The 23,147-nt window shown below is 35.9% G+C and overlaps 1 protein-coding gene and 1 long non-coding RNA gene across 2 annotated transcripts; both read left to right on the top strand.

Annotated features, from left to right (window-relative positions):
- The first annotated feature begins 11,774 nt into the window (after window positions 1–11,774).
- Window positions 11,775–13,129, top strand: LOC127100969 (uncharacterized). Its single transcript, XM_051038286.1, has 3 exons — window positions 11,775–12,275; window positions 12,782–12,874; window positions 12,952–13,129. The coding sequence occupies exons 1-3, from the start codon at window positions 11,781–11,783 to the stop codon at window positions 13,105–13,107; spliced, it is 744 nt and encodes a 247-aa protein (XP_050894243.1). The 5' UTR covers window positions 11,775–11,780; the 3' UTR covers window positions 13,108–13,129.
- A 52-nt stretch (window positions 13,130–13,181) lies between these two features.
- Window positions 13,182–14,142, top strand: LOC127100973 (uncharacterized). The gene is made up of 3 exons (XR_007794552.1): window positions 13,182–13,304; window positions 13,419–13,668; window positions 13,795–14,142. It is a non-coding gene; the product is annotated as an uncharacterized LOC127100973 (long non-coding RNA).
- The last annotated feature ends 9,005 nt before the right edge of the window (window positions 14,143–23,147 follow it).

The raw sequence follows: 23,147 nt of genomic DNA, 5'->3' as shown, positions 1-23,147 counted from the left end.
ATACAGTTATTCTTGCACTTCACATTATCATATCAAATTAAAAAAATACAATATAAACGAAATCGAATAACCAATAGGGATAGGAATAATCAAATAAAATAACCAATAGGAAGATGAATAACTAAATAGATGAATCAATAAAAAAGAGAAAGAGAAGCAATTAAACATAAGAATCAATAAGAATGAGAAGAATCAAAGGAGAGACAAACAATCAAATAGAAATAGAGAGAGAACTGACAAAAATAGAAGAGACGATAAGTGTAACGTTTATCGCGTAAGTTAAATATAAAATAAAATCACGTAGGATATCACACATTCATAACACACATGACTTGCTCCGTAACACAGATTTCAACAGTAAATTTCAATACACACATTTGTAATAAGGATGTTTACACGACATCTCACTTATCTGAATCATACCTGGGATGTTTACATGACATTCATCTCATCTGATCAGTATTATATATTCACATAATAAGACATTCATAACTTGTTACTGCATGCTCACTTCCATTTTAAAGCATCACCGAAGCGGAATTATCATCACAATTATGGAAGATAAAACAAGTAATAACATCTAGTCTCAACTTCAATTGTAATAATAAAATAAGAGAGTTGTAATCAATCAACTCAACATCTTAAGAATTCTCAACAAAAAAATTAGTCTTATGACTTCAAAATAATTATACATAAGGAATAAAATAAGCGTTTAACCCAACCCGATGTTACATGATCAGAGCAAGGTACCAGTAGTAAAAGCGACAAAATAAAGAAGTAATCTAAGAGCTACATTCCACTTACTTCAGCAATACTACTCTTGAGTATATGCACGATGCCCATGTAAAGGCAACATTCAAATAGAAGGGGTGAGAATTCATTTCAATAATAACGATATAGAATGAAGAATAAAGTACAACATTTACACAATCATGCACAACAATATATCACATTCTTACATCCAAATCATAATCAACATCATACACAACAACATCTCAATATCATCAACATCATACAAAACCACATCTCAATTATCATTAACATCATATGCAACAACATCTCATCCAACAACACATCAACAACAACTAATACAAATGCAACACTTATGCAATGTACTCAACACCGACTCGACATGCATGTGGTACCAAATATGAACACCCAAGTTCATCTCACTTCATGATCCCCACCATAGGATCGATTCCCTCTTGGAACCGGAGCACACCAAAATCGCGACCATCACCATAGGTAACGCTTCACTAATCCTCCATAATAGGAATTAGCTACTCGCACCCGATCCATCACAATGACATTGAGGCTCACAAAAACTCGTTACCATTAATATAGGTAACGCTTCATTAATCCCTCATAATAAGAATTATCTACTCGCACTCGATCCATTATCATAGAATCGAGGCTCACTAAAATTGGACTGAAGCCCGTACACCAAGATGCATGACTCACAAATAACATGCATTAACACAACAAGATTCACCTAAAGAATCCCCACACACATCTCATCATTTATGCATCACATCATTCATCATGCAACAACCAATTCATGTTACCACATGAATAATTTCAACAAACAGCAGCAACTCATCAACATCTTAACATCATCAACATAACAACATAATTATCACACCATGATATTACAACAATGCAACGATTCATCAACCAAACGTACATACCAATACATTTATTAACATAGTAGGCATACGAATATTATTAAAAAATCTCAACAATCACTACCATGTTATAGGTCTGAGCATTAGCTTTCTAACGCTTCAAACGACATCAAAATCGGACTTACGAAATAAAAGTTATGACCAAAATCGTCGGGATATGTTAACAATTCATTAATCGAACGTATGAACAAAACTTTACCAACATAGTAGGCATAGGAATAATACTCAATAAATTCACATATCACCATCATATTATATCTCTTAGAGTCAGTTTTCTGATACTTCAAACCCCAACCCAAAATGATTCACGAGTTGAAAGTTATGATCAAAACCGTGCACGAAGGCGTTACTAAAAAGTTATTGTTTTCTAAAATTTCCAACACAATTTTCATCTTCTTCAACCCCAAAAATGTCCATGAAATAATCACTAAAATTATTTTATTCCTGAAACAAAGTTATAGCCCTCTATTTCATATATCTAACGCTTCAAACGGAACTCGATTTAGACTTACGGATAAAAAGTTATGACCAAAACAATTTCGAACGAAAAACATAAAAAAAAGGCTCTCGCGCTGAGCGCGGCCGTGATGGAGAGAATGCAGAATTTTCAGCGTTTTTCATTGTTGGAGGTCTTCCGGACCTCCGATTTCGATTCCGTAAAAACCCAAACGCTCAAAAAATTACAAACCATGCAATACTCTAATTATCTAAAATTAATTTATAGTTTTAACAAAATTAAATCATTTAATCACAATTTTAAGATTATGCCTAAAACCTTCGAAATTGCAACAATGGTGGGTATATGTTCAATCATAAAAACAGAAAAATACACGCACATAAGATACACGAAATTCATCATATAACAACCATGATAACACTTAAATTTAAAATTATGAATCAAAACACCAAACCCTAAGGAGGTTAAAGGTTTCTCCATTCTACCCTTCTATCATATCCATTATTATTTGAACAAGTTCTCATCCTTACCTGAATTCCTTGCAAAAATTATGAATTGAAACTTTCACTCTCTTCCCTTGATTACTTTGCCTCTTGCCTCTTTTCTCCTTTTTCTCAAATGTCACGTACTGTGAAAATCTCCCTAAACCTAGATTTCTCTTAACTTTTTATTTTTAGGGTAAACTTTTCCAAATCACTAACTTGGCCCAAACTTAATTATCTCATATTCCTTCCTCCCACTAACTTTCTCAATTTCTCATATTTGACCCAATTTTTCTATCTTCACTAATTAATATAATAAAAATAAATAAAACATTATTTTTAATTATCAAAATAATTCTAAATTATTCTACTTACTTCTATCATCTCTCTATACCCCTAACTCAAGGATACATATTCCGCCAACACCCAGCCATAAAATAAATCATCAAAATCCATAATTTAAACAATTAGAATATAATAAAATATCTAATAAAAAAATAGGGTGTTACAACTCTCTCTCACTTAAGAAATTTTCGCCCATCGAGAATTACTTGAGGAAAACAGAGTCAGATACAACTCCTTCATCTACTTCTCACGCTCCCAAGTCATGCTCCCACCAGCTGGTCCACCCCAAAATACCTTCACTAAGGTAATCTCTTTACCATGCATCTACTTCACTTCTCGATCCTCTATACGCACGGGTGATACCTCAACAGTCAGGTTATCTCTCACCTGCACATCATCCACCTGGATCATATGAGATGGATCTGAAATGTATCTTCTCAACTGAGACACATGAAACATATCATGAAGATTATCTAACGGCATTGACAAAGTAATATGATAGGACACCTCTCTCATCCTCTATAAAATCGGGTACAGACCAATAAAACACGGCGTGAACTTTCGAGACTTCAAAGCTCGACTAACACCAGTTACCAGCGTAACTCTCAAAAACATGTTTTCTCCCTCCTGGAACTCAAGTTCTTTCCTCCTCTTATCATGGTAACTTTTCTGACGACTCTGCGACGCTTTCATCTTTTCTTGGATCATCTTGATCTTTTCAGTCGTCTGGTGAACAATCCCAGGTCTGAGCATAACACTTTCGTCTGACTCATACCAACACAAATAAATTCTACACCTCCTATCGTACAACGCCTCATATGGTCCATTATGATACTAGAATAGAAACTATTGTTATAGGTAAACTCAATCAACGACAAGTAGCTATTGTTGATGACTTCTAGGTAAGTGTATTGATAATGTCGCAGTAATAAAAAGATTGAATCCACAAGGACTGCTTCTAACAAGACAAAATGTGTGTAATGTATAAAAACTAGTAAGAGGGGGGTGAGTTTTAATGCGAAAAGTAAATAAGAGATTAAAAAAAATTACAATAGTGGTCAGGTTGGGGTTTTAGAATCCCATATTTCTCTATTGTTGATGTTTGATGCATTGTATGAATGATCTTATCACTATAACCCCACGACGAATTAACAAAACCGTAATAGTTGATCCCTAATGAAATAACTCACCAACCACTACTCTAAGCTTCCTATCCCTAGTCCGCCAGCGTAAGAAGGATGGGCGACGTACAAAATATTAATTCCCTATGCTACTACTTTGGGTCTCCTATTCCTATTCAACCAGCGTACGTATAACACTTGCCCTAAGTCCAACACATAGACTAATGGTCAGTATTCCCTATATGCCCAAAATCAGATTAAAAGAGTATCTCACATAAAAAATATTAAGAACAATAAGAAATTGAGTGGCATTATACATCAAAAGATTCATACAAAGTCAAATCAACATATTACCCAACAATATTGAAATAGGTTCATGATAACAGAACCTAATCTAGATGAGCTTATCCACTCATAATTTAGATTACAATACCTCAATTGATTGATGAAAATAACATATGAATTCCCTTGAAGTAATGGCCCCTAATGGCTTCAAATGCCCTGAAAATCTCCTTTGATGCTCTCCAAATCATGCTTTTCACTCTAATTTTCATAACCCTTGTCAAAGTGCAAAAATTCCCCTCAAAAGAGTTCATAATGGATCATATGCGTCAGAAAAAGCCTAGAAAAAGGGACCATCGTGCACGTGATGGATTGAATCGCGTACGCGATGTAGCTTTTATTTCCCTATCGCGCGTGCGGTGCTCCGTGATGGTGCATGCGATTATTTTCGAAGTTTCACTCTTTTTGATCCCTTTTTCACCCAAATTTTCACTAAGTCTACAATCTTCTCACTTAGCTATGTTGTCATAATTCTTTGGTCTTTCTTCTTCATTTTGGATCATCCTTCACTATTTTTGATCTGATTCTTTGACTAAATTCATGCAATGACGAACTGTCATCATCTATCCAAGTCTTTCAGATTGAACCTAAGCTTATCATGGAATCCAAAGATCAGCAAACTTTGAACACTAGAATCTTTTGAAGCAAGCAGCCACTTTCACAAGGAATGAACCTACAATTTTCGAACGTGCTTTACCAACACTTTTGAAGGTTATGCTTCAAAGGAATTTGTCTATATCAAGTCATCAACTCTACAAGTGTTTATCTAGGCTAATTCTGATCAAGACTCTGATGAAGACAAACTCAGAACCTGTGAACTACTAGACTCTGAAGTCTCACTCTAACCAGGTTCCGAAGACATACTTCAACTTCTGATCAATCTTTAACTAATTCTATAAAAAGCCATTGAATCAAGAAGTTAAGTATAAGGATAGTAATGACTCTGAACAAGCTTCAATAAACGTCTATAAGAAGGTTTCAAGTCCTAAGTTATCCATAGAAGATCACGTGACAACAATACAATACTTTTTGTCTAATCAACATAAAAATATAGTACAATACTTTTTGTCTAATCAACATAAAAATATGTTGTTAGGATCTTATCCATCCAATTGCTCTGAACTCTACTCTCTTCACCCAACGTCTTTATGCTAGTTGAGTTTTGACTCACTCTATTATCCAACAGCTAAAGCCTTTCAACAACTACTTGTACCATGGTAGTTTCAACGACTATTTATACTATAGTAGTTTAAATATTCAATGGATCTATTCTAGAATCTATTTGTAGATGAAGATTGAAAACATTCAAGAGAGTTCTGAACTTTTGAATTTCATGGAACAATCTCTATGAGTCTGCTATGACCAAGATGAATGTGGGTTGCAGAGTATATGACTGTGTTCATAAAAATGTGATACCATTTCACTGTATTGGTTGATAGCAAGTCGTGTTTTTAATCAGAAAACATAGATCTATGAAACATACATTAAATAGAAAATATAACCAGAAGGGTTAAGTGTGTGATAGCAGGGATGAAACGTTTTCACATACATTATGAAGATAGAATATGTGAATATGTTCATCATAATAGAAAGGCACAACAAGAGAAAATATGTGCAATGAGAGAATAAAAATGACCACTTCATTCTTCCACACTTAGGAGCAATCAACTCATATCTGCTCAAGAGTGTAAATCTTTGTGTATCTGCTTATTCAAAATCACTCACATGAACACAAGATTATACCAGATTCTTATGGTTAAGAGAATTTGAAGACTCTAGCCGTTGAGCTAAGAGTAAGTCTCTTGTTGGATACTTGAGCATTAAAGTCCTAATCTAATTAGTTAGGCAAACAAGTATCTTTCTATGTGATTGAGAAAAACTCCTTAACATGAGCTTAAGGTGGTAAAGTCCTAAACTGGATGTGTAGGCATTGAAGTCTCATGCTTGCGGGCAGAGCATGAAGTCTCGGTCTGGGTGACTGAGCATGAAGTCCTTAACACGAGCTTAAGGAAAGGAAGTCCTGAACGAGGAGTTTGGGAAAGGAAGTCTCGATCAGGGGTGATTGAGCATGAAGTCTCGAGTTGGGTGCTTGAGAAAGGAAGTATTGATCATGTGTGATTGAGTAGGAAGTCTTGAACTGCTGGCTTAAGCAATTGAATCAGTATGGTTATAGTTAAAAGTTCTTGTGCTGCAAGGGGACTGGACTACTCTCGGTTTAAGAGGAACCATGATATATTGTGTGTTTATTTATTTACTTTTGAATTTCTATTCCACTGTGAAAATGAACTTTGAAGTCAGACTCAAGTATGATTCAGAGTCTTACTTATATCAGAATCTGAGCTTGAAACCTTAGGTTCGGAAACTGAGTTGAAGAAGAAAAAAGTAAACTTCTCACTTCTGATAATTACTCTGGTATCAGACTCTGAACATGATTCGAAATCTGATGTTCCAGAATCAGAAGTGAAAAGATATTTTTTAGTCATACATAATTCAACCCCCCTTCTTTTGTATTTTTCTTACCTTTAGTTGGTATTAGAGCCTTACTTTGCTCAGTTTAGTTAACTGTGAAACATACAAGAACAGTCAGAAAAAGCTACTTAAGTAGAAACTCATCTTTCCTTGAAGTTTCCTTCAGTTGTTACAAAATAGAAACTACAGAAGGAAAAGAAAGTTGAGCTAAAGGAGATCAAGAAACTTGTTTCTTCTCTAGGCCACTTGTTTTGTGAGTATGAAATGATTTTTAATCTTTAAGACTGACTCGTGGGATAAGTCTGCTTGTTAAGGAAATCAAGAAACCTTTTCTGCTATGAGTCATTTACCTTGTGATTATGAAAGGATTTCTTAACCCTTAAGACTGACTCGTGGGGTAAATGTGCTTGTTGCAGGAATAATGTTTAATCTTGATCTGCTTGTTTAAAAAGAAGACTGATCAGATTTCCAAATTCTCAAAAGCCATAAAAACCAAAAGAACCTTCTGACTGAGAAGATTCTAATGGGGATTCTGATGATGAGGAAATGGCATTACTTTTGCGAGAGACTTCCACAGCTTACCAAGAGTAACAAGAGACTATCTGGTTGAAGCTCTAACTTCAAAGGCTTCTGTTCCAAGAATAGAGAAGTTGATCAGAAGATCTGCTATAACTACAACTAGCCTGATCACTTTTTAAATGATTGTCCTAATCTCTAAAAGACAAATCAATTAAAGAAATCCTTCTAAAAGAAAGTTTTAGAGAAAGTTCAAGAAAGATCTCATGGAAACATGGGATGAACTTGTTGATGAAAACGATTCAGAGAGAGAAGCTGAAGAAGCCAATCGTGCATTGATGGCTCTTACACTCTCTGATTCAGAGACTGAGTCAGGTTCTGGCTCTGAATCTGATAACAAAGATTGGGAATACCCTAACCTATCTTATTCTGATCTTATTCATAATTTCATAAGCCTTTGTCAAGAATAGGCAAGGCACATGAAAGCTATTCAGAAACAACTTGAGTTTCTTAGAAGGAAAATTGAAATTTTTTAAAGAAATAGTTGAGACATTAGAAAAAAAATCTATCTACTGCCCGAGCATGATATAGCTCTCAAATATTTCTTAACAGTAGATCTCAACAAGACTCTACTTACTGTTAGACGGTGTGGCTAGTGATCGAGAGGGGGGGTGAATAGATCACCTCTTTAAAATTTAACGGATTTAAAGTTTTATCAGAGTTTTTAAAGTTGGCGGAAAAAATCAGTCCCGAATCGACTTCCGTCTATTCTGAACCGCTACTAGAAAACCGGACACACGAGTTTAATGCTGGATTTGAATAAGAATGACAGAAACTATCAACACCAGAATTTTAGCTAATTGAATGCACTTATCATTAAAGTCTATTTCCAATGAATAAAATCTATCTAACAATTTTGTCAAACAGTTGGTTTGTGTGTGATCAATGGTGAACAGCAGTAGAGTTTAATTAAAAAGGTTTTCGTGCCACTGCTGTCTTGCAAAAGGAACAATCACAACACACTAACTGAAATTGCGAAAACTGTTTTAAACGTAAAGAGGAGTAAGGTAAGAATACGATACGCAGAGATTTGGTAAGGAAGTTCCCCACGTCGTCCTCGCGTGTGGGTACGTCTCCCTCTCAATTTCAAACGAAATTGAGAACTTTGATTATCAATTATTGCCGAATTCGTTGATACAAGGTTGTGATACAAAGACAGAATTCTAAATTCCAAGAACTTCTTCTTGTATGAACCTTCACTTGATCTGAGCACGATCAAGAATTTCCTGCACGAAACTGCAAACAATTCACCGGTTCCACGACCTGCTTGCGAAATCCCCCGATCTCCAAACGCAACGCTGCGGCTGAATATGTTCTGCAAACGTGACTCCCAAACCCTCAAGAACACTCCAGTTCTTGAAGGACAAACCAGTAGGTTTTTCCTAGAAACCCCCTTCAATCTTCAACTCAGCTAGATCCTTGATCGTTCCACTGAAAACCACAGCTAGATCCTTGATCGTACCACTGAACGTTATCTCGATGCTTCTTTTTATCCAAAGAACAAGAATGGTTATGTGTAAATGTTCTTGAAGAAAAGTGATTGAGAAGATGAAGAAGATGAAGTCTCTTTCAGGTTTCTATGTGCTCTCAAACAATTGCTCCAACACTGCTTTTTGATCTTGTGTTCAATTGTTTTTCCTCAATGAATTCGTTTTTTCCACTGCTGTCATAACATGTCTTATATATGCAGCAACAACAGAACTGTTAGAGAGCAAAACAGCTTTATGCATTGATACATGAGAGTATGCATCGATGCATACTGTAAGATAAGTGAATTTTTGGTGAAATGGATTAATCATGTATCGATGCATAATTCGTATGTATTGATGCATGTGATTTTTCCACTAGCATGTATCGATGCCTAATGCGTATGCATTGATACACAGGCTGTTTCAATTGGTCATGTATCGATGCAAGGATGCTGTTTCAATTGGTCATGTATCGATGCAGGGATCGTATGGATCGATCCATAGAGCCTTTTGCCTTTCATGTGTTGATGCATGACTCGTATGCATCGATGCATACTGAACAAAAAGAGTTTTGTGATATACCACATGCTGTATGTATCGATGCACAGGCTTATGTGTTGATGCATACTGACACAAAACGTATTTTATGTGTTATTTTAAGAGATGTGTCAATGTAGGCCTTTATGTACAGTTATGCAATAATAGGATGGGATAAGACCACAATAAAAACACAAATGTATCATGTAATGTAATGCACAGCTAACATTTGGATGATGATCACACAATTTGCTATCATTCAAAATTAATTCAAAGTAAAGAATTTTCTCACAAACTCCCCCTTTTTGATGATGGCAAATTCTTGGCAAGATGTGTGATACTCCCCCTGAGTTTGTGCATATCTGCATTTTCTCCCCCTTTGTCAACATCAAAAAGAAGAAAAAAAAACAGGTTTATCAAGGCAACATGTAGCAGAACACAACAAAATTGATAGATAAGCTAACAATCACACAGAATGAAGCTTACAAAGTAAAGAATCACTCACAAAGAATGACAAATAAGGGCAATAACATCAGAAGTAAACAGAAGGTTATAAGCATTTAAGTAGTATGAACGAGTTTAAGAATTACATAAGCTAAACCATATATTGTGCAACAATAAAAAAAACTTAAGCAACATGAAAAAAATGCATTTAATCCAAATAGCAGTCAGTATGTGTCGATGCATATGGCCATGAATCGATCCATACCATGCAATTTTGTTTTTAAAGGGTCTATGTATCGATACAAACGACGGATGGATCGCTACATCCTGAACCAGTTTTGAGAAATTTGAAATGCATAAGATATGAATCGATGCATACATGTTTGGATCGATACATACTGATGCCAAACCAGATTTTAATGAATTTTTGTGCAGTGTGGATTTGCATTATGCCCAGAAGTATGTCATGATAATTATGCCCAAGTATGATTCACAAATCAGAATTTTTAATGTTCAAACAGTAAAAAAAAACTTTTGTTCTAACATACACAATCATATAATTCTAAATGAGATATAGATAGGAGTGATATTACCTCTGTTGGTGTAACCTTGTGAGGAATAAGTGTAATCTAAAACAAATCTCATCAACCAAGGTGAGGCATAATAAAAATAAGAAGAAACATGCTTATCCTTATCCAGATTTCCGTTGGTAGGCATAGGGGTGTCAATTGATTTTGAGTCATTCATTCCAAAGCGCTTGAGTAGTTCTCTGCAGTATTTTGTTTGACATACTGTTGCACCCTCATCAAGTTGCTTTATCTGCATTCCTAGGAAGTAATTCAGCTCCTCCATGAGACTCATCTCAAATTCACCCTGCATAACCCTTAGAACGAGTCATTACTCCCTTTGAAATATCTCCCAAGATGTTGTCGATAGGATGGTCTTTTGAAGATTTCCAAGCTGGTGGAAGGTCATTCACTTCAGCTGTCCTTTCTTCCTCATCTTCTTCATGACTAGTATCTTCCTCCTTCTCATGGGCAGCTGTTCTGGACTGATCAGTTTCCGAAACAGCTTCCTTGAGTATGTCTTCTGTAGATACACCTGCGTCATCAAAAGAAATACCTTTTCCGACACTTTTCGGATAAGACTCATCAACAGATACATGGACAGATTCTTCAACAGTAAGTAAACGCTTATTATATTATTTACTCTTACTCCCTTAAACACAATGTTCTGTTCAACATGTTCAATTATGCAGCAAGTTTTTGTGAAAGAAACTTTATAACCCTTGTCACACAATTGACTTATGCTTAACAAGTTGTGTTTAAGCCCCTCTACTAAATGGACATCAGAAATAGTAGTGGTAGAGGGATTACCTACACTACCTTTACCGAGTATAGCTCCTTTGTTATTGTCTCCATAAGTAACATACACTACGCCAAAAATGACTTTTAACAGCGCATCTTAGACAGCGCTTTTAAAAGAAAGCGCTGTCTAAGGTTAAAATTAAAATAAAACACGGAAAATGTTCCAAAAAAATAATGAAAGCGCTGTCTAAGGGGGGGTCTTAGACAGCGCTTTCTAAAAGCGCTGTCTAAGACCCCCCCTTAGACAGCGCTTTTAGAAAGCGCTTTTAAATATAGACCTTAGTCAGCGCTTTTGATAAAGCGCTGTCTAAAGTCTTTAAATTAAAAAAAAATTAAAACCAAAGCGCTGTCTAAGGGGGGGTTTAGAAAGCGCTTTTGGAAAGCGCTGTCTAAGGCATATCTTAGAAAGCGCTTTCCACAAAAGCGCTGTCTAAGGTCTAATTAAAATTAAATTTCAGACTTCTATTTTCGTTCTCAGTCTAAGGCATGGAATTGGTAGGGTTTGTCACGATGGCGGAAGAACCACAATACGCCCTAAAACGCAAATACGAAGACCAACCCACCGCCACTGACATTCAACTCGAAGTCGCAAACGCTAAACAGAAAGCTCAAGAAGTCGCCGCTCGGCTCCTCAGTGTCACCGGCGGCGCTCCTCCACTTTCCTTCGATCCTAAACGTTCCAAGTCCGATAATGGTGCTCCTCAATCTGGCTTCGATTCTTACGATTTGAAGCCGCAATATTCAGCTGGTTCTTATGGTGGTTCTAGTAAGAAGATTGAGATACCTAATGGTAGGGTTGGGGTTCTTATTGGGAAAGGAGGTGAGACTATTAAGTATCTTCAGTTGCAGTCTGGGGCTAAGATTCAGGTTACTCGTGATATGGATGCGGATCCTAATTCTACTACGAGGATGGTTGAGCTTATGGGTACTTCTGATGCTGTTGCTTCTGCTGAGAAACTTATCAATGAAGTCCTTGCTGAGGTTTGTTTTAAATTTTCTCTAATTATGTTGTGGAATCACTGTAACTTTGGCCTGTTAGTGAAATATCACTGGTTAGAGTTGTTTTCAACTGATTTTATAAATGCAATGTGAAATGTTTAATGATAAATTTGCTTAAATTATATTGGAATTAGTGCGCTCTGTATCCTGCCAGGGAAAATTCACTGATAAGAGTGGTTTTGAATTGACTTTCTATTTGTAATATGGTGTGTTTTCTGGTTAATTTGCTCTAGTGAGGTTTGAATGACTGCAACTGTAACCTGCTAGTGAAATATTGCTGACAGTATTTGTTTTGAACTGATTTTGTAACTTTAGTATGATTGTTTTGTGCTGAATTTGTTAAAATGATCTTCAAAGTCGAATGGCCTTAACTGTAACCTGTTAGTGAAGCGTCATTGACGATGGTTGTTTTCTACTGATTTTTAACTGTAATAATCTGGGGGAAATGTAACCATTAACATCACTGATAAGAGTTGCTTCTTTACTAGGCTGAAGCCGGGGCTTCTGCCGGTGGTGGTACTAGACGGATGGCTGCACAATCTGGGGGTGATGAATTTTCGATGCAAATCCCAAACAATAAGGTGTGCAAAGTTGCCCGAAATATGTACACCCATGTACTTTCTACAGTGTTTTGTTTATAGTTGATTTGGTTTCTTAGGTCGGCCTTATAATTGGTAAAGGAGGAGAAACAATTAAGAGTATGCAAGCTTCTACTGGAGCACGGATTCAGGTTATCTCTTGTTCTTTGTTTTCTCTGCTTCTTTTGTTATATATTTTCAAAATCATAATTATGTTTGAAGTTGGATGGTGTTAAGGTTAACAGCTGACTGCCCAAACTCTCATGTCTCAAGACTTGGATTTTCCATTGTTAGTAACTTTTGACAACTAATGCCTTATAATTGAACAAATTACTTTTAATGTTAAACACCAATTGCGAATGGAAGATCGAATTTGGATCCAACTCCAATCCGGCTCAGAATTCCGGTGCGGTGGATTTTCAGAGAATCGCAGGTATTAGCTTCTCTTCCTCTTGTTGTGTCACTCGTTATGTATCTTATTCTTCTCAACTGTGATTGCGATTCTTCTTCTTCTTCAACTCTTCTGAATTGTGTTATGGAATTGCAGAGTCATCACTGCGGTGGTTACGTGGCGAAGTGGTCACGCGAGAGGGAAGTGAAGTGAGCTTCTCAGAGATGAACTGTGAAGAATGAGCTCTAATCTTTGAGCAAAAAGCAACCGATTCTGAATATGAGGGTAGAGAGCTTGAGAGTGAAGAGTGAAGATTGAAGGTGAGGAATGAAAAAACTAGAAAAGCTTCTGATTGCACTGTTATATACATGGTATTCTCAACCAAATCGGGCAACGGATCGGGCAGGTTAGTTATGTTAGGGCAGGTTGTTAGGATTTTTGTTAAAACTCTGTTAGTTGCAAGTTAATTTTATATGTGAATTGATTTTCTATTAATTATTTCCATCAGTTAAAATAGTTGTATTGCTTGCAGGGATAAGTCAAAATTGGACCTTAGCTTGCAGTTCAGCTGGATTTGCACGTTACTTCTATGAAGGTTTGTTGTGGTTGGAAGTTCTGCTGTTAAAATGTTAGTTTGTTTTGTTAGTTACAAGTCTGTCAAATCAATTTAAAATTAGTTAGGTTAAGTTAGAGAACTAGTTAGTCATGGTTATTATGAAATTAGAAAAAAAAACTTAACTGTTAGTCAAAGTCCTGCTGTTAGTTATTTCCCATTTTTTGACTCTGTTAGTTTTATTTATAATCGATTGCTTTGAAATTATGTTACTACAAAAGGTTAGATTGATGTTAGTAAATCTGTTAGCAAGTTGATGGTGAGATCTGTCATGGCCTATTAGTATCAGAAACATTATTAGTGAAGGTCAAGACCATGACCAAACACTTGCCTGATTATTTGATGTAGAACTTACTTGCTGAAACTTTCCGCTATGCTAATGATTGTCTTGGTGCATGACTTGTCATTGGGCATGAGCGCCGGGAGCTGTTACCGCAGCAAGTTGTATCAGTTAAGTTGTTATGACTAATTTTGGGAATCTGCTAACGACTCGTTTTAGACAGCACTAGCTAGTGTGTTTTGAGTTGCTCACTTGCCAACAACTTAATAATTGTAATGGATTTGAAGTTAATTGAGAATTTTGCCACCGATACTTAGTAAAACTCGATTAAAATGTCGTTTACGATGGTTATAACATACTGCTATGTTGTTAAAAAGCTGTTTGAATGGTTTGAATTGCGAGTTGTTTAGAAAACCATGTTAATAACTTGAAGTAGGGTTAGTGACTGTATTACATGATTATGTTAGATTCAGTTATATTGGTTAATGTTAACTTACAACATTCGTTCTGTTGTGATAATTATGCAGGATGTACTACCTTGGTTTCGAACTGATTTCAGAATTTGCATCTGTACCGAATTGGGGTGGGCTGCCACGGTTAATTCTTGCACTTTTGGTAATTTTTTATTAGCGAGTTTCAATGATGTCTATGTGTAATTATTAGGATTTAATTAAGGGTATACTTATTTTCCTGTGGAATGCTAACTGTGGCGTTGTTATGTATGTTCTAAAACTTTTGATTTGTGCCGTTTCTGACTTGTGGAAAATTCATGGATGAATATATGACAATTCTGCTTCATGAATGAATGAAGAATTTCTTCTGTGAAACTGGAATTTTGTGAATGAGTGAATCTTTAAAATTGGAATGGATGAAGAAAATTGCTTTTGTGAAACTGGAATTTCGTTTATATATCCTTCAAAATCTGTTACAATGCTCATGAAATTAATGCTAAACTTATATGAAATGCAATGGTTAGTTACAAATCAAAATGTTAGTTTCAATTTGGACTTGAGTGGATGTGTAACTTAATTTGGCTTTGTTTTGTTATATTGGTTAGTTTTGTGAATTATGAATATAATGTTATCGTGGACTTGTATAATGGTATGTTGTTATGACAATTGGTCTATTCCGTTTCTGGTATGAATTAAGAACTTCTGTTATAGTTTGCAGGGTGGTATGAACTTTTGTCCTGGCCTTTTCTGTTAGTTGCAATTCCGAAAGGTTTTTTTAAACTGTTATTGAAACGTGCAGGTTGATATTCATTCTGAACCTGTTTATTACACACTTATGCATGCTATGCTTGGATTACGGAAAGCCCACATCCTGTTGAAAGGGGCAACAGTAGTATATAGCAAAAATAAAGATGCGGAGAAGTTGTTTTTTATACCGTTTAATACCGGGTTAGCATTTCATTCTAAATTCATCTATTATAATTATTTTCCAAGTTACCATCTAACATTTGCCTAATCATTACAGTGGACATTGGTTGTTGCTCGCAATCAATCCTATCCGAGAAATTGTGTATTATCTTGACTCGTTAGGAAATGATTGGACAACATACCCGGATATGAAGGTCCTAATTGACACGTAAGTGAGAATGTTCAAAATTTTTCTTAGTTTATGTGAATTGTTCTAATTGCTTCATTTTATTTTATTAGCGTCCTACAAGCTTTTCGGGCCCAACGAGATATCCAAACCTCAAGGAGGGGCGCCAACTCCATTACATGGATTAAAGTGGCGGTATATTTTTAATTACCACATTTTTTATTATATTAGTGATGACACTTGATAAAACTTAGGATTTATAATCCATATTTTTTTTTTCATATGTAGTGTCCTCAACAACGTAATCAAATAGATTGCGGGTATTTCATGTTGAGGTTTATGCGAGATACTCTTGCTTTGGGCCGATTAAAGATTCCCACCGATGTATGTATTTCTAACTTATGAGTTATTTTTATATTTACACATATCTCATATAATTAAATAGTTGGAATTAATTCAAAATATGTTATATTATTATGTAGTACTTTGATGAATTCAAGTGTGCATTTTATACAAAGGATCAAGTGGACGAAATCAAAGAGGAGTGGTGTCAATTCATGATAAAGCTCAATGTTTGTTCATAAATTTCTGTAATTAATGTGTACATTTGTAGTATATGTTATGACTTATAAATGTGTACATAAATTTGTATATATTTTGATACATTTAAGGCAAAATTGGTTTGAATTGGTATATATATATATATTTGTTAGCCAAAAATTGATAGAAAAAAGGCCAAAATGGCATATATAAAATGTGATAATTGTCTGTCAAAATCTGGTTGAAAACAGGTAGAAATTCTGGTTTATAAACCTGGAAAAAATGTGGTTTAAAACAAAAGCTTCAAAAATTTTCGTATACCTTAGACAGCGCTTTTGTAAAAAGCGCTGTCTAAGGGGGGGGGGGGGGGGGGGCTTAGACAGCGCTTTTTGAAAAGCGCTGTCTAAGGTATACCTAAAAAAATTAAAATAGGAGGGTCTTAGAAAGCGCTTTTGGCCAAAGCGCTGTCTAAGGTATACCTAAAAAATTTAAAATAAGAGGGTCTTATAAAGCGTTTTTGGCCAAAGCGTTGTCTAGGGGGGGGGGGGGGGCTTAGACAGCGCTTTTAAGATTTAAAAAAGCGCTGTCTAAACCTTTAGCAGCGGAGGTTTAGACAGCGCTTTAAAGCGCTGTCTAAGGCTAAAAAAAGCCCTGTCTAAGGTCTTGTTTGTTGTAGTGATATCCCTTCTTCTTTGCTTTGAAGTCTATGAAAAGCGATATGTCACCGGTCATGTGCCTTGAGCAGCCGCTGTCAAGAAACCATCTTCTATCTACGGAAGCAAGGCACTCATCCTACAATATCAAAAGAGAGAAGTTGGTACCCAATTTTCATTGGGTCCGAGTGGGTAAGTGCTAACATGGTTGCCTTTTGGCTTCCATTGATAAATACCTTTAGGAACAAGAAATCTCCTAAACTTGCATTTCTCAATGGTATGGCCAGCACGACAACAATAATGACATAAACCATGATGATGCGTTTGTTTATTCTTGTTCATTAAATCCTTTGGAATAAAAGAGTATTTTGCATATGGAGGATTTAATGACTTCTTAAACAACCTAGAGTCAACGGCATAAGTAACCTTAGGTTGTAAAGCTTTTTCTAATTTGACCTTGAGAGTGTTTACCTCTTTTTGCCAAATATGACAAGCGTCACAATACCTAACTTTACTACATCCATCAATGTCAATATATTTTGAATTTTCTGCAATACTAGCTTTTAATGATTCTAAAGCATTTTCAGCTTTGTATACTTTACCTTCCAGAAATGAAAAAATTTGTTTATCGGAAGATAATCTTTTAAAAGCATCTACAGCTTTGTTATGCAGTTTTTCAAAAGCTATTTTCAGTTCAGCAAAAGTCATAGAAGAGAAATTATTATAATAGGCTTGTTTTACCTTTTTATCATTGATTTTCTTCTTGTGGTAGGACAGATTTTTGGTGTGAGCCGTAAGGCACAGATTTGCGGTTTCATCACTATCACTTGAACTTTGTGTGCTTGATGAATCACTATCACTTTCCCATGCAATGTAAGCTCTTCTTTGTTTGTTGTACCCTTTTGGTGGAGCTTTTCCTTGATCCTTATACTTCATAGGACAATCTGTTTTATAATGTCCAGATTTACCACAATTAAAACAAGATCCTCTTCCTCTACTCTTCTTATTCTCTTCCTGTTTTGAATCTGTAGATTGTCTTCGAAACTTCATGAGATTTTTGTCGGAATGCTTGACTCCGTTCTTTCGAATGAATCTATTATATCTCCTTACAAAATGTCTCATTTCCTCATCATCCGAATCTTTGTCACTACTAGAATCATTGTCACTTTGCTCTTTTCGTGAGGACTTAGAGCTAGAGGCCACAAGAGCTATTGGCTTCTTCTCTCCCTCTTTGTCTCTTTTCTTCTCCTTTTCCTTCTTACTTTTGTTCTCATATTTTTCAAGACTTTCCAATGCTTGCTGATGTTCTTCCAGCTTTCCAAACAGAGTTGTAATCGTAAGTGTCGTTAGATCGTTGGCTTCCTTAATAGCTGTTACTTTAGGTAGCCATTCCCTGCTAAGACACCTCAAAATTTTATTAGTAGCAATTTCATTGGAAACAGGTTTTCCAAGTGCATTCAACCTATTAGTGAGATGAGTGAATCTCTTTTGCATGTCGGAGATAGATTCTCCTTGTTTCATGCGAAAGAGCTCAAACTCTTGATTAAGTGTGTTAATGCGGGACTGTTTTACTTCAGTCGTACCCTCATGGGCAACTTCTAAAGCATCCCACATTTCTTTAGCTGTCGTGCAATGGGATACTCGATAATACTCATCAACACCAAGTGCTGAAATTAGTATATTTCGAGCTTTCCAATCACACGACCACTTTTTCTCATCTTTCTCATTCCAATCAGCTTCTGGTTTAGGAACTATGGCGCCAGCCGCATTTGTCATAGTGATTTGAAAAGGACCATTTTCAATGGCAGCCCATACTAGCCTATTCACAGAATTTATATGAACTCGCATGCAGTCTTTCCAGTAGCCGTAATTTTCACCGTTGAAAATAGGCGCTCTATTATACGCCCCCTTTGGTTCAGAATCCATACTGTTACAGGCAGCCACAGAGCACCAGCGAACCGGCGCTCTGATACCACTTGTTAGACGGTGTGGCTAGTGATCGAGAGGGGGGTGAATAGATCACCTCTTTAAAATTTAACGGATTTAAAGTTTTATCAGAGTTTTTAAAGTTGGCGGAAAAAATCAGTCCCGAATCGACTTCCGTCTATTCTGAACCGCTACTAGAAAACCGGACACACGAGTTTAATGCTGGATTTGAATAAGAATGACAGAAACTATCAACACCAGAATTTTAGCTAATTGAATGCACTTATCATTAAAGTCTATTTCCAATGAATAAAATCTATCTAACAATTTTGTCAAACAGTTGGTGTGTGTGTGATCAATGGTGAACAGCAGTAGAGTTTAATTAAAAAGGTTTTCGTGCCACTGCTGTCTTGCAAAAGGAACAATCACAACACACTAACTGAAATTGCGAAAACTGTTTTAAACGTAAAGAGGAGTAAGGTAAGAATACGATACGCAGAGATTTGGTAAGGAAGTTCCCCACGTCGTCCTCGCGTGTGGGTACGTCTCCCTCTCAATTTCAAACGAAATTGAGAACTTTGATTATCAATTATTGCCGAATTTGTTGATACAAGGTTGTGATACAAAGACAGAATTCTAAATTCCAAGAACTTCTTCTTGTATGAACCTTCACTTGATCTGAGCACGATCAAGAATTTCCTGCACGAAACTGCAAACAATTCACCGGTTCCACGACCTGCTTGCGAAATCCCCCGATCTCCAAACGCAACGCTGCGGCTGAATATGTTCTGCAAACGTGACTCCCAAACCCTCAAGAACACTCCAGTTCTTGAAGGACAAACCAGTAGGTTTTTCCTAGAAACCCCCTTCAATCTTCAACTCAGCTAGATCCTTGATCGTTCCACTGAAAACCACAGCTAGATCCTTGATCGTACCACTGAACGTTATCTCGATGCTTCTTTTTATCCAAAGAACAAGAATGGTTATGTGTAAATGTTCTTGAAGAAAAGTGATTGAGAAGATGAAGAAGATGAAGTCTCTTTCAGGTTTCTATGTGCTCTCAAACAATTGCTCCAACACTGCTTTTTGATCTTGTGTTCAATTGTTTTTCCTCAATGAATTCGTTTTTTCCACTGCTGTCATAACATGTCTTATATATGCAGCAACAACAGAACTGTTAGAGAGCAAAACAGCTTTATGCATTGATACATGAGAGTATGCATCGATGCATACTGTAAGATAAGTGAATTTTTGGTGAAATGGATTAATCATGTATCGATGCATAATTCGTATGTATTGATGCATGTGATTTTTCCACTAGCATGTATCGATGCCTAATGCGTATGCATTGATACACAGGCTATTTCAATTGGTCATGTATCGATGCAGGGATGATGTTTCAATTGGTCATGTATCGATGCAGGGATCGTATGGATCGATCCATAGAGCCTTTTGCCTTTCATGTGTTGATGCATGACTCGTATGCATCGATGCATACTGAACAAAAAGAGTTTTGTGATATACCACATGCTGTATGTATCGATGCACAGGCTTATGGTTTGATGCATACTGACACAAAACGTATTTTATGTGTTATTTTAAGAGATGTGTCAATGTAGGCCTTTATGTACAGTTATGCAATAATAGGATGGGATAAGACCACAATAAAAACACAAATGTATCATGTAATGTAATGCACAGCTAACATTTGGATGATGATCACACAATTTGCTATCATTCAAAATTAATTCAAAGTAAAGAATTTTCTCACACTTACATCCATGATCTATGGAGTAAGCAAGAGCAAAAGAGATGGTTTGTACTTTCATGAGATGTGTGGTTTTTAGAACCTTGACATGAAAGAACCCTATATAACCATCTTATTTAGGTCATGCTTATGACTATTTGGTGTATGATATTGAAAGGATAAATATTATGAACCCATCAGAATCAATAATAGAGAAGTCAAAGGTTCTGATAGAACCAAAGAACTCAAGGTCAAAAGTTCTGCACAAGTTATAACCTGAGATCTCAAAGTTAGTGGTTTTGGTGAAACCAGACACCGTGATCCGAAAGCGAATAAGTCAAGGGAATTAAGCACGCAAGACTTCTGGAAGTGATCAGAAGCTATTGTCAGCTTATTCATGACATAATTTCTTTAAGAATAAAGTTTGGAATAATGCTATGCATTAATCTATGGCAAGGGCACTCATTGAGAAAAAGCCTAGAGTAGCAAGCACAAAAGGACTCATAAGATTATGGGTACTAAAATTTGAATTTGTGTTTGCTAATATGCTTGAGGTAGTTCATATGTTCTATTTTCTGGACATCAGATGATTATATAGGCGTTAGTCAGCTCGGTATGGTTTCTACGTGATCATTTTTTTGTTCAACTTGATGGCGTTCATTCGCGTTGGAGTTTTTTTGGATAAGCGCATTTCTACTTTTTCATGTTCCTTCTTCAGCTTGCACGAAGAACATAAAGACGGAGTGGACTCGGATCCTCATTTTTGTGCATCAAGCCTTGGCTGTTTTGGCCTAAGGCCCAAACGAGCCTCTTTTGTCTTACTCTCATACAGTGGGCCCGCACCTCTATAATTCTCTCTTAATTATTTATTTACTTAATCATTTTTAGGTTGATTTCTCATGATTAATTAGAATTTGATTAGGTGTTAATTAGGGAATTAGAATTCTAGGCTAATTAGAATTTTAGATAATTATGTTTTTAGGATTCTAGATTTAGATTAGAGGTTAATTAGTGGATTTAGGTTGATTAGGTTAATTAGAATTTGATTAGGTGATAATTATAATTTTAGACTAATTAGAATTTTAGATAATTAGGTTTTTTAGAACTTGATTAGATTAGAGGTTGATTTAGAATTTTTAGAATTGATTAGAATTTTAGAATTTAATTAGATTATTTGTTTTTTTTAGAATTTGATTAGATTTTTAGAATTCTAATTAGATTAATGATAATTAGATTTTTAAAATTAATTAGATGATTAGTAATACTGATAGTTAGATAATTAGGTTTGTTTAGTTTTAACTAGATCTTGATTCATAATTGTGCCATTAACCTTAGTACTTAGGGTTTTAAATCTTGAGATGCGTGTCCCCCTACCTTAGGACTTGTAAATCATCTAATTAACTGATTAATCTTTAGGTATATTGTGTACTTGATTCAATTCATTTTCATTCTCATTGTTTGTGTTGATCAAAGGTCACTTTGATCAACCAAATCCTTTGCATTATGCTCAATTTCCCAAGCCTATTCTAACCAAAATACCTTTGATCACTTGATAGGGCAAGTCTCTTGTATTCAAGTTGTATTGGATATACTGGACTTCAGGAGCTCAAGACCTCTTCAAGATGAAAAGTTCAAGACTTCAAATAAGTATAAGGCATTCATTTGCAGACAGAGTGGAATACTATTCAAGCACAACAAAGGTGTATCAACACTTGTCAATCTTGATTCAAGTTATTTGCCATGAGCCTTAAGCAACGAAGAATGATGAGATGAAGTTTCTCATATGCTTATCCAGAGTGCCTTTGGATACGGGGCACAGGCCCTGGCTATTCAAAGCATTTGCCTTTGTTTATAGACTTTAACATAATGTGAATCAAATGATTGTCAAGTCTCCTCTTAAAACAATCAAAACTGCATCATCAGGATCAATAATCAGAATCTCCTAACAGCTACTTGTCAATCACAATGAGAGTTGCACGCCATGGGCCTTAAGCAACGAAGAATGATGAGATAAAGTTTCTCCTACCTTTCTCTAGAGTGCCTTTGCATACGGGGCATATGCCCTAGCTATTCAAAGCATTCACCTTCATTTATAGACTTTAGTGTAAGTCGAATCAAGTAATTGACAAGGTCTTCTTCAAGCACATCAATCACACCGTCCCTTTAGGTTGCATTCCCTTTGATATTCAGATCCTGTGGTTTAAACACCCTATGGTTGTACACCCTCCTTCAATCAATTGCCTTCTTTATGCCTTTAAGGTGATAAACCTTGGCGATCTTTCTTGCCTATCAGGTTATAGACCTTAGCAATTCATTCCTTTGCCTTTAAGGTGATGAACCTTGGCAATCTTTCTTGCCTATAAGGTAATAGAGCTTTGCAGTATTTCTTTGCCCCATGAGGTTGTAGACCTTGGAAAATTCTTTATGTGCCTATAGAGTTATAGACTTTGGCACTTCCTTTGTTACCTGTAGGGTTATAGACCCCGAAAACCCTTTTAATTAGACTTTAGGGTTATAGACTATTGGCATTTGCCTTATGGGGTTATAGACCCCGACAATTCATTATTTTGCCTTTAAGGTG

This window comes from Lathyrus oleraceus, chromosome 7, assembly GCF_024323335.1.
Source record: "Lathyrus oleraceus cultivar Zhongwan6 chromosome 7, CAAS_Psat_ZW6_1.0, whole genome shotgun sequence".
Classification (NCBI taxonomy): Eukaryota; Viridiplantae; Streptophyta; class Magnoliopsida; order Fabales; family Fabaceae; genus Lathyrus; species Lathyrus oleraceus.
The sequence above is the reverse complement of the archived record's forward strand: the minus strand, read 5'-3'. Positions and strand labels throughout refer to the sequence as shown.

Bases quoted from the DNA above. Each gene is read 5' to 3' on its own strand.
- LOC127100969 (XM_051038286.1), top strand. From the start codon at position 11,781: ATGGAATTGGTAGGGTTTGTCACGATGGCGGAAGAACCACAATACGCC. The intron at 12,276-12,781 runs GTTTGTTTTAAA...CTTCTTTACTAG, and splicing joins TCAATGAAGTCCTTGCTGAG to GCTGAAGCCGGGGCTTCTGC. The intron at 12,875-12,951 runs GTGTGCAAAGTT...TTGGTTTCTTAG, and splicing joins TGCAAATCCCAAACAATAAG to GTCGGCCTTATAATTGGTAA.